General features: G+C 38.8%; 1 protein-coding gene across 1 annotated transcript in view; it reads left to right on the top strand.

The window, feature by feature from the left end:
- Positions 1 to 12,790, top strand: part of GPC5 (glypican 5) — a 686,278-nt gene that overhangs the window by 127,216 nt on the left and 546,272 nt on the right. Inside the window, exons 4-5 of the mRNA XM_051639362.1 lie at positions 6,487 to 6,620; positions 11,289 to 11,414. Coding sequence (XP_051495322.1) covers positions 6,487 to 6,620; positions 11,289 to 11,414 — 260 coding nt within the window. The remainder of the gene's footprint in view (positions 1 to 6,486; positions 6,621 to 11,288; positions 11,415 to 12,790) is intronic.

Genomic DNA, 12,790 nt, shown 5'->3' on the forward strand with positions numbered 1-12,790 from the left:
AGCCCAAAGACAAAAACTAAGAATCAGCATGGCTAATGGATATAGTTGAAGTCCTTCAGGAAACATCAGAAATACAACTAAGTGGTGTTGCACTTTTACCTTGTACTTACTCCTGAAGATCTGAAGAATTCATAAAAAATACATGTATATTAAAAATGCAGACATTATTATGGAAAGTGTATTTATCTATTTTTTAGACTTATCACCAGCCATGTACTGAGAAATGAGATATGGACATTTTGGATTTAAAATGTGTCTCACGGACAGATCAGGCACCTGAAGACAAGATAAAGAGTGTAAGAGTTTTTTGTGTCCGCAAGTTTACTGAAAAAAACAGGTGACAATGAAGACTGAGCCAGTGAGGGAGGCAAAAGTACATTTGGCCTACCTGTATGGTTAATGATTTAAAAATTATGTAAAACTGACAGTCACTAGTGAACAGTTAAAAAAATACAGATCGAGTTCAGCTGGGTGAGTGATACAAGTGTGATGTGCCAAACAAAAAAGAACCAACAGCACACAAAACCAGTTGGTCAATCAGTGGTCCCAGGGGTTTAAATAACAGCAATATGAGAAATGCAACAGAAATTATGACATTAACATTGTACATGCTGAAGTAGCAGAAACTGTGTTCGGAAGAACACAGAAGTAAGCAACTCTGCTAGAGATTGGTGAGCCAACTTTCAGCTGTGAGAGCTGTTCTTGTCATTAATGGAAATGAGTTCTAAGCAGTGCGATTGCTGTCATGCGCTTCTTTGTGTGAATGGCAGAGGTGTATATGGTGCTGCACAAAAAGCTCATGGAGCAAATCCTTCTGGGGACTGTTACAAGTCACTTGAAGCATGCAATTGGGAAAAAACAATATGGATTTGCCAGGGGAAAATCATACTTGACAAACCTGCTCGCCTTTTATGACAGTCACCCTGCTCAGTTGATGTAAGGCAAGCAGTGGACATCATCTACCTGGACTTCTCCAAGGCTTTTGATACAGTCCCCCACAGCCTCCTCCTGGATAAACTGACTCATTATGGCCTTGACAAGTGGTCTGTGCAGTAGGTGGGGAACTGGCTGACAGACCGTACTCAGAGGGTGGTAGTAAATAGTTCCTTCTCAAACTGGCAACCAGTCACAAGTGGGGTCCCCCAGGGATTGATATTGGGCCCAAGGCTCTGTAACATCTTCATAAGTGACCTGGATGTTGGGATCAAGAGCACCCTGATGAAGTTTGCTGATGACATCAAGATGACTGGAGAGGCTGACACTCCAGAAGGGAGGGCCACCCTCCAGGATGGCCTAGACAGGCTGGAGGAGTGGGTTAGCAGGAACCTTACAAAGTTCAACAGGAAGAAGTGTGAGGTCTTGCACCGGGGAACACATAACCCAGGAGTGCAGTTCAGATTGGGATCCACCTGGCTGGAGGGCAACCCTGTGGAAAGGGACCTGGGGGCCTTAGTGGATAACAGACTTAACATGAGAGAACAGTGTGCTGCAGTGGCAAAGAAAGCCAACAGGATGATGGGTTGCAACAACAAGGGCATCATCACCAGCAGAGGTAAAGAAATCATCCCAATCTACTCGGCACTTGTCAGACCACACCTGGAGTATTGCATTCAGTTTTGGTCCCTGATCTACAAGAAGGATGTGGACAGGCTGGAGAGGGTTCAGAGAAGGGCCACAAGGATGATCAGGGGACTGAAGGACCTGCCATATGAGGAGAGGCTGAGAAAATGGTTCATTCAGCCTTGAGAACAGAAAGCTTCGAGGAGACCTTCTTCCCATGTTCCAGTACTTCAAGGGTTGCTGCCAAGAGGATGGAGACTCCCTATTTACAAGGAGTCACATGGAAAAGACAAGGGGTAATGGGCAAAAGTTGCTCGTGGGGAGATTCCAGTTGGACACAAGGGGTAAATTTTTCACCATGAGGACAGTCAAACATTGAAATAGTCTTCCAAGGGAAGTGGTAGATTCTCTCACACTGCATAGTTTTAAGTCTCAGCTTGACAGGGTGCTGAGTAATCTCATATGAACTTTAGTATTACCTAGAGAGTCTGGACCAGATGATTCTTGAGGTCCCTTCCAACCTGGCATTCTATGACTCAATGAATTCTTATAATTTCACTAACGTTTTCAGAATTTTCCAGAAATGTCCTATGGGAAAAAAAAAAGCAAACAACCACTTCTTAAAAAGACATTTCAGATAATGGCTGGATTTTGATGGTATTTATAAAGTTTATCCAAACTAAATTTTTTTTGGAAACATTTTATATTTGAAACTAAGGTTTATTTTAAAATGTATCACTGAATGCAAATTTATTGGGATTCCTGCAGAATGTGTTTCTTGCGACATTGACTCAAAGAGAATAAGCAGACAGAAAGATCATTAGGCCATATTTTGAAGCAACTGACATATAAAACTGACATATAAAACAAATATGAGCCATATTCCAAGTGACTATGACTGTAAAAATACTTTGTTTTCTTTATTTGTTTGGTTCAAGTGGAGTAAAATATGAGATTTTATTGTAAATTCAAGAAATAAAGCTAGGTGTGGATTCTCTTGCCTTCCTAGTGGAGCTGAATGCATAAGATAGGTGTCTTTTTTGTTTGTTTGTTTTGTTTTGTTTTTAAGATTGCTGTAACTGGAACCAGTTTATTTATTATTTTCTTTCTTTTTTCCCCTGATCCAAAGGCTTGGTACTCATCTGCTTAGAGTCTCTATTAGGCAGCGAATCATCTCCACCATATTTCTTCTCCTCTTACAGGCTCCCACACTACAGTCAATCTCTGAGACTGCCTGGACAGCTAAGGTGAATCTTTCAGATATGCAAGGCATCTAACACCTACAGCAACCTACATACCTAGCCCATGCCTGTCATGAGACAGACCCTCCTTCCCAAACATCTGGATGTGACTCTTGTTGTCTGTTAAGTCCTTATTTTTATTCTTGGCAAGACAAAGAGCTTTCTAAGAGTGTATGGCATGCTGGGACTGAGGCAAGCCAAGCCACAGATTTCTTTCTCCTAAAGGCAGATCATAAGCATAATGCTCCCCATGCCACATCAGTGAGCATTAGAGAATATAAGCAGAGACAAGTAACAAGACAAAAGCATTTTTTGCCTCTGGTAGATCTGCATTATATATATACAGTGGCTGATGGGATAGACTGCTGCAGAGGCTGGCAAAATGAAGCACCGAAGGAGCAGACTTGCACAAGGATGGATGAAGCCTAAAAAGAGTATACAGAAGCAGAAATGGGACTCCAGTTAAGCTGATGAAGAGTGTGGGGTAATGCACTCTGAAGAAGAACTAATGGGGTCAACAGTAGGAAAAGTGTGAGAGAGTTTTGAAACAGAATTTGAGGACAAGAACAAATGCAGTAAGATGCAGTCCAAGGACACACTGCCCCTTATAAGACATGGTGAGGTGAATGCTTTAAGTCACATTCAAAGTATATCCCATTAGGCCCCTGAAAGGACATTAGCCATATGTCCAAGGACAATTTTTGTACAGGTAAATTAATGCACCTCATTTGAAGGGGATTCAAACTATAACTTGAATGCCTAAATTAAATTGTCAATTACAGCCAAAAAGAACTTTACCCCCACTTTCCATTCAGAAGGTGAATGCTTATTCATGTGCAGTAATAATGCGGATTCTTTCTTCTTTTGACTGGCCTAAGGAAGTACATTCAATGAGCCTACATTATCACTACTTACACCATGCACAATAACAAACTCATAAAAATTAGATATGTTAATTTTATTTTAAATTTTAAATGTATTTCACAGAATCATAGACTCATAGAATGGTTTGAATAGGAAGGAACCCTAAATATCATCTAGTTCTAGCTCCACTGCATGGGCAGGGACACCTCCCACTAGATCAGATTGCTCAGAGCCCCATCCAACCTGGCCTTGATCACTTCCCAGGATGGGGCATCCACAACTTCCCTGGGCAACCTGTTCCAGTGTCTCACCACCGTCACCCTAAAGAATTTCCTCCTAATGTCTAACCTAAATCTATCCTCTTGCAGTTTTGATCCATTCCTTCTTGTCCTAACACTACATGCTCTTCTTAACAAACAGTGCAAAGTGGTCCCTAAGATTTGCACCTTTCTCTTTAATATGTGTGTTGGTAACTTGAAAAATGAGTTTTATTTGCTTTCTCTGTTCTTACATTTGAGGATATAAAATGCAACAGGCAACAATAATCCTTGTTCTATAACATATGTATGGTTTCCTCTTTCTCATGGGAGCATTTTGAATGTTTCTGCTTCAAAAGTTAGATCCCTGTCTTAAAGCCAACAGCCATCTCCTCTTTCTTTTTTTCTTTTAAAAAAACTTGACTACCAATTGAAAGTATGTTTTTATAAGTCACATAGAATCATAGAATCTTAGGGGTTGGAAAGGACCTCGAAAGATCATCTAGTCCAAGCCCCCTGCCAGAGCAGGATCACCTAGAGCACCTCACACAGGAACGTGTCCAGGTGGGTTTTGAATGTCTCCAGCAAAGGAGACTCCACAACCTCTCTGGGCAGCCTGTTCCAGTGCTCTGTCACTCTCACAGGAAAGAAGTTCTTCCTGATATTCACATTGAACCTCCTATGTTCCAGTTTGCACCCATTGCCCCTTGTCCTGTCACTGCACATCACTGAAAAAAGCCTGGCTCTGTCCTCCTGACACTCGCCCTTAACATATTTGTAAACACTGATGAGGTCGCCCCTCACTCTCCTCTTCTCCAAGCTAAAGAGACCCAGCTCCCTCAGCCTTTCCTCATAAGGGAGATGTTCCATGCCCTTCATCATCTTTGTGGCTCTGTGCTGGAGTCTTTCAAGCAGTTCCCTGTCCTTCTTGAACTGAGGGGCCCAGAACTGGACACAATATTCCAGATGTGGCCTCACCAAGGCAGAATAGAGGGGGAGGAGAACCTCCCTTGACCTGCTAACCACACCCTTTCTAATACATCCCAGGATGCCATTGGCCTTCTTGGCTACAAGGGCACATAATATTCAGATACAAAGATATAAGATATATAAATATATAAGATATATATGTATAAATATTCAGATATTTATAGACATTAATAAGATCACCTCTCAGCCTTCTCTTCTTAAGACTAAACAGCACAAGTTCTCTCAGCCTTTCTACATAGGAGAGATGTTCAAGTCCCTTAATCATCCTTGTAGCTCTCCTTTGGACTCTCTCCAGTAGATCCCTGCCTCTCTGGAATTGGAGAGCCCAAAACTCGATGCAGTACTCCAGATGAGGTCTCACAAGGGCAGAGTAGAGAGGGGAGAAGAACCTCCCTAGACCTGCTGGACACACTTCTTAATGCACCCCAGGGTGCCATTGGCTCTCAGCCACTGGGGCACATTAATTTCCCAGGGATAACTCCAAGGTCTTTCTCCACAGAGCTGCTTTCTCACAGGATGACCCCCAATCTATACTCATGCCTGGTGTTATTCTTCCCCATGTGCAGGACTTTACACTTGTCCTTATTAAACTTCATGAGGTTCACCTTCACCCAGCTCCCTTGCCTGTCTAGATCTTGTTGGATAGCAGCACAGCCTTCTGGTGTCTCAGCCACCTACATATAGTATTAGTTTTTCAGTAGTGCATGTGTGCTTGGTTACACAAAATATGCACTGTTCAGTCTGCTTAAAATCTTCTATGATGTGATCCCCAGCATGTAGTATCCCTTATTTAATAAATATGTATGGCTCTAATTGTTTTTATTGGGTGACAAGGAAGAATAATGAGCTATGAACATGAATTGATACCCTCTATCATACAAAATGCTCAGTATCACATTTTACAAAGAAGAAAATCAGAGTTCATGTGAATTTGTATCTATTGACATCTGGTTCAAAAAGCCAGACATATAAAATCCCTTGATATTTTCAACATCTATGCTCCAAATCATTAAACTTACATCTTGGATCATTAAATTTACATCTTACAAGGTAGTAATGTGAGTTTCGACCATGCAAACTGTTCACTATATGCTCTGGGTAACTGTGCTGAACATGCCATAATAATTCATCAACCCTGAAAGAAATCACCAAGTTCAATGCATATTAAAAATATGATTTGGGCATATTACAGAAAAAATGGAAATATGCCACTGTTCACAACACATCAGTTCTCTGAGGTTAATGTTGCTGTCTGCATAACAATACACTTTACTTACAGGAGGTAAAAAAACCACCCAAAATCCATGTTGTGACTTGCTTATACCCTGGGTATTCCTTTAAATGGATGGATTTTGTTAGGGTTTTTCCCTGCTATAAAATGACTAATTACGTGTATACTGCTTTCATTATGGGTATAGTATTGTAAAAGTATGATCATTAATGACACTTTTAATAGTTTTATGTGAACAGAACAAGCTTTCTTTTTAAGGTAGACTTAAACTGAATGAAGAGATACATAATAATTTTCATTTACATGTGTTTTTCCTTCTTCATGTCACTATTTTTCCTTTTAGGTGAACAAAGTATGTGGTCCTCCTGTAAGAAAGCCTGCACAGTCTCCAGGTTGCTCCTTTGATCAGAACAAAGATAATCAAAGACTGAAGATGTTCTCAAGAAACAGTGAAGAAACCCTCGCCAACAGAAGAAAGTAAGACATTAGTTTTACAGCCAGAAAGAAAACATAAAGTAAGCAATTAATTTTACAACAGAATAGAGTATATTCAATGCAATGGCATGCAGTACTAGACAATAAATGAAGACTGGAAAGAATGAAGTGTTTCAGCAACACAGTCTACTCTCTTGCATTTTGGGAAGAGTAATATCATTAGTAGGTTTTGTTTTCTGAAATAAAGGACATATGACCAGAGTAATTTGTTGTGGTCTGAAGTATTTAAACAAGTGGTAACATTGTAAAAATATTATCATTATCTCTATGTGTAAATTTTAAAATTACATTTAATTGCACATCAGCATGCATTATTAAATCTGTCAAGAAATGTTTGTGACTTTTTCTCAGAAGAGCTCAACAAATTGAGCAGACTGAAAAAGGTGAATGATTCTTTCTACTGTGAAAATTGAAACAAGTACACATTTATGGCTAAATCTTTAAATCCTCTTTCAAGCAAGTCCAAGTGATTTTTTTTAATTATTATTATTTTTTTCCCTCTGGCTCTTTTGCCAGTATATAGTGGATTGAGGTGACTGCAAAGACTTGAAAGTTTGATTTATACTTGGTTCAGAATTACAGGGTAAAATCTGCCTAGCTGCATATGAGCTAGGTGTTTCAGCTGCTGTTGTACTCTAGGGAGAGGCAGACTCAGCTCAGCTGCCCACACAACTACAAGCATCCAGTGCCACTTGAGAATACTTTCCAGTATCCCAACTGATCTGCTGGCAAGAAGGGTGAAGGTGTCCTGTAAGTTGTATCATGTATTCCAGACTTCTGCCTGTATCCTCGCTGAGGGCACCTTAAAGGCCAGTCTATCTTTGGACAAATTAATCAAGTCTTTAATGACTGTAAGGAGTAGTAGCACTGTAAGGAGTAGGGATTGTATGACAGTTGATCAAATAAAAGTACAAAGTTAAAATCAGATATTTTATTTCTATCACAGTCTTTGCTAAAATACACATGGGTTTTCTTTATCCTCTTTTTCCTTTCCTTTGACTTTGCAGCACAGAAGGAAATGGAAGTGAGAGAGTTGCAGAGAGTAAGTTCTCAGTCCTAGTGCTTTGAGAAGAAAAAAGTCCCTCTGTACTTCAAAGGCAGACTATTCTTATTGGTGCAAAATCCTTCAGGTTCCAAACAGTGGAGAAAAACAAACAAACAAAATACCCCCACAGGATTTAGAGAACATTGTAGGAATGGAAAGAGATGCAAAACAGAAGTTTGCTTTAGCCAGCACAGTTTGTCAGGCAATACCCATTATACAGGCACATTTTCTTTGTGTTGTGTAGCTAAGCAAGTTCTTGATGCTTTCTGATTCCTCACACTGCAAACATTAAACCATATTCTGTCTAGAATGTTCATATTTTGTGTCTATTGACCTCAGGGAGATTGCCTGAGAAAACCTTAAGGGGCACCAGAGGCAGTGGGCAGCACAAAGCGATGTTGTTTTCCTGTTATTTCCCCTTGCCTGAGATGCTGGAAAAACTTTATGGCATGAAACAGGTGCTACACCAAAAATGAGGAAGGGGCAAAATATTTGAGATTCACTGACAGAAATTTCAGTTTAACAGCTTCATAGTTGCTATCATCTTCATTTGCTGCCTCCTGGATTGCCTCCCTCCTTAATAGTCACAATCACTTTATATTTCACTTTATATTCCCATGGCAACTGTAACAATTCCTCACGTGGAAGAGAGACTTCAACAAATGCTGGCAGCCTGCTTTTAAGGAAGTGCTTTTCTCTGAGTCTAAATCCACTTTATTTACCTCCCATGCACTTCTGGCAGCAGGTTGCTCTCAGCAACTTTCACAGGTTTTAGCAGAAACGAAAAGGCTTCTCCCAAACTGTGTAGACTTGATCAATGACAGTTATCTTAGGGAAAACAAATGAACAAAAATACTCCATTAAATGTGTGGCTCCAAAAAGTTCCCTAATTTCCTAATATTTTTCAGATATCTCCAGATGAAAGTTTACATTTCAAAGAGCTTGTTGGACTGTCTCTGCCTGAACTTTGCCTAAATTATTTTTACCATTAGATGTAAGCTGGTGTTTTCTAGTACTGTGTGGTACAAGATGACAAGGAAATTTCTCTGCGGCTTTAACACCAAAATTGTCAGATAAATTTTTAAAATTCTAAGCAGAACCCTCTGTAGTAACATATGAACTTCAAAAATGTATAATGCTTTTTCTTCCAGGACTTAGCATTGCAGGCAGCTTTTAGCAAGGAGAATTAAATTCTAAAAAAAGAATGAACATTTCCAAATAAATGATAAGAAGTATCTGCAGCTTCCACTGACTGTAATTGCACATTTGTGCTCAGCTGCCTATAATTACATGCTATCTGGTCTAGAAGATGATGATGTGAAAATTGACATTCATACCATCTGCCCTTTTAACTACTTTGGTCAGACATCAACAGGGGCTGAAATCAGTTATTACTTCTGTATTAACTGTTTTAGCTTTGCCTCAGGATGTATTTACTAATAAACTGAATAACTGACTTTTCTGCTAGAATGCAGTTTTTCAAAAGATATTATGGTAGCTTTATTTATTTCAATTTCTGTATTATACATGGATTGATTTGTGCAGAAGAAGAAATTCTAAATAATTATTTTGAGAAGACTCTCTAAACACTAGTTCTCATTCAGACTGTAAACCCAAAGCAAAGACAAAACCAAAATCAATCCCACTCAATGTAAAATGGAGGAAAATTGCAAACATACTGTGCACAGTAGATGCAATTTTGGGGATGGAGAAATACAAGATATGAAAATTCATGGCTGGGAGAGTGTGGATTAATCATATTTATATTTTAAAAATATATTGTGCCTAGGAAAACATATGATGCATAGTTAAAATTGGCCCTACCTGAGATTTTCAGAGCTGCAGTTTTAGATGTATTAGGACACTCATTGCACATTTAATAGGCATAGCAAATCGAAATCACTGTAGTTTGTGTAAAATACTGCCCTACAATTGCAAAAAGATGTGGCTTTTAAAATCACAGAATCATAGAATCATTAAGGTTGGAAGGAACCTTAAAGATCATCAAGTTCCAACCTCCCTGCCATGAGCAGGGACACCTCCCACTAGACCAGGTTGCACAAAACCTTGTCCAACCTGGCCTTAAAAACCTCCAGGGATGGGACATCAACAACCTCCCTGGGCAACCCATTCCAGTTCCTCACCAACCTTAGAGTGAAGAATTTCTTCCTAATGTCTAACCTAAATCTCCCCTCTTTCAGTTTAAAACCATTACTCCTTGTCCTATCGCTATATTCTCTGATGAAAAGCCCCTCCCCATCTTTCCTGTAGGCCCCTTTCAAGTACTGGAAGGCTGCTATAAGATCTCCCTGGAGCCTTCTCTTCTCTAGGCTGAACAGCCCCAACTCTCTCATCCTGTCTTCATAGCAGAGGAGCTCCAGGCCTTTGATCATCTTGGTGGCCCTTCTCTAGACCCTCTCCAAGAGGTCCTTATCTTTCTTGTGCTGAGGGCACCAGAACTATACACAGTATTCCAGGTGGGGTCTCACCAGAGCGGAGTAGAGGGGCAGAATCACCTCCCTGGCCCTGCTGGCCACACTTCTTTTGAATGATGGACTATGTATAATCACTCATGTTTTATCTGGTTTAAATTGGAATAAACAATACTTATCAATTTAATTCCTCATAGCATTTTAGGTTTACATTGACTAAATATAGGGGAATTTATAGAATATTTCTGGCATTTTTTCATAACTCCAGACAACATACAAGAAGTTAACATAAAGTGAAGTTTGCTGGCTTACAATTACGATGAATAGAGCATTTGCTGGTGCCATTCTTTGTGCCTGCAGGTCATAGATAACTCAGCACAGTGTGATGTTCTAAACCAGAATGAATAAATATTTTAATTTTTCACAGCAGGAATGGGTCTTCCAGAAAGAGATTTTAAATACATAAGCGAATGATTTATAAGCATAAATATCAAAATCCAGTTAAAGACATGCTAATTAAAAAGTAATTAATTTATTTTGATTTAAGTGCAAAACCTTATCATTAGCTCTGGGCATTGTAGCAATTATTTAAAATAGCAATACATGATCTAATAACTTATGAGCACAGCACATGATAAAACTGATACAATTTTTCAGACAGTAATTTAAATATCCACTAAATATTTAACACCTACATCTTAAATACATCTGGCCTAAATCTGAATTGCTCTAACAGATACTCTTTGCAGTGTTTTTAACACTGTGTAGAGTAGCAGTTGATAGCACATTTGAGAAATAAACAACTTATTCATATACAGTTATTTTTTATTATTTGCTATGCTTTTTTGGGCAGGGAAGAGGAGGCACATTTGTCTGGGTATTTCTACAAGTGTAACATTGCAAACTGTATCACAATTGTGCAAGAAAATTTCAGTTTGGACAAATATAATTCCTGTTCAATGAGAGTATCAGCTTTGTAAACTACTGAAGTGTACGTGAGAAAATCAAACTCATTTAACAGGAAATTGACAAGGTGTTTTAAAAAATGATTGGAACCAATGGAGAGTAATAGAATAAGCACATTCTTTATCTTTCTGTAGAAATGCCCAACAGCAATACTGCTTAATGTTACTGATTGACACTGTCAATTATTGCCTCTGTTCCCCTGTGCAGAGAATTTATCAGTCAACTCCGACTCTATAGAGCTTTTTATGGTGGCCTGGCTGATCAGCTGTGCAGTAATGAGTTGGCAGCTGCTGATGGACTCCCTTGTTGGAATGGAGAAGACGTTGTAAGAAGGTACCTCTCTGACTCACTTTTGTCTATTATTTTGTATTTCACATTTCTCTAAAGTAGCTTCCACCTTGAGCCAAGTACATTGTTGACCTTGTTATGTGTCAAGTTTAGTTCAAAAAACAAATCAGCAAAGGTTTCCTGATAAACAGTAAAAAAATATCTTCCCACATCTGTATTTTGAGGGAAAAGAGAATTCTATTGTTCTTCAGACATTTGCCCTTCAAATTTATGACATCTAAACATATACTGGAAAAGAAACTGGACTGGCATTTACAAAATGCAGTTGGAGAAAGAGAATATGCATTTTCATTTGAGCCTTATAAAATGCTCCTTTTTATACAGTGTGTGATAACAGACTCAAGCTACTTGTTTAAAACCTTCTCTGACTCTGAAGAATTGAATAATCTCTTAATATGTATCGTTTCTCAGGAGAGAGCTAAAAGTGAAGACACAAAGATAAAACATTTTAAAGGTGAAATGCATGTACAGTTTTATGTATGCAGTGGCTTGGGAGACATCATTCAGCAGCAACGGCAAAGAAGTGACAATAATAAACTGCTTTGCTCCTGGATGTGTATCTCTGGAATCACTATTACAAAACACTGGTTATTGTGGATGTCAGAAGGATTTTCAGAGAGCTGGTATCTGTATTTTTACTTTATTAGTCTTATCACCAAATCAGTCCTTTCTCTGAGCAGGAAGTCCTTACGATGACAGAGACCAAAATATTAAAAGGTTAATTGCCGTTATTTTTTAAATAAAAAACGTGCTGTTAATACAGCATGTATTAGTAGATTGTATCAAAAGTTGTATCAAGGAAGCTGGCTAAAGGGTGTGAGGTAAGTTAGTAAGGTGGGAGATAGCTAGTACCAAGTAGAAGGAACAGTGACAGCCTGCGCTTTCAGGTATCTTTAAAAAGGTAAGGTAGGTGCTGTAATTTATTGATTATAATACCTAAGGAAATTTAATGAATACCTGTTCAGCAAACAGGTACAGACCTACTTTGCTGTATTGTCTTGGGTAGTCCAATGGTTTGCCAGCACCAAGGCCCAAAGTTGACTCTCTTGATAGTCTCATTGGGCATCATTGTCCTAAGATTTAATGATCTCCTCAAGATGACGTGTCCTTTCGTTAGACATCTGTATTTGAAATTTAATCTCAGCTTTACTTTCTGATGTGTTTTTGGCTGCCCTTCCCAAAATGATTTACACTACGCTTTGGTAACAATTTCAATTTAACTTCTTGTAATTACAGATTTCTTTAGAACAAGGATCTTGTATTATTACTTTTGCCTGCATATATCTTTGCAAACCTGTATTATTATATTATATGGTACTGTCATGGTTTAAATCAGGATTAGGAATTAAAAGAGTTACAGT

This window comes from Apus apus, chromosome 1 (assembly GCF_020740795.1).
Source record: "Apus apus isolate bApuApu2 chromosome 1, bApuApu2.pri.cur, whole genome shotgun sequence".
NCBI lineage: Eukaryota > Metazoa > Chordata > Aves > Apodiformes > Apodidae > Apus > Apus apus.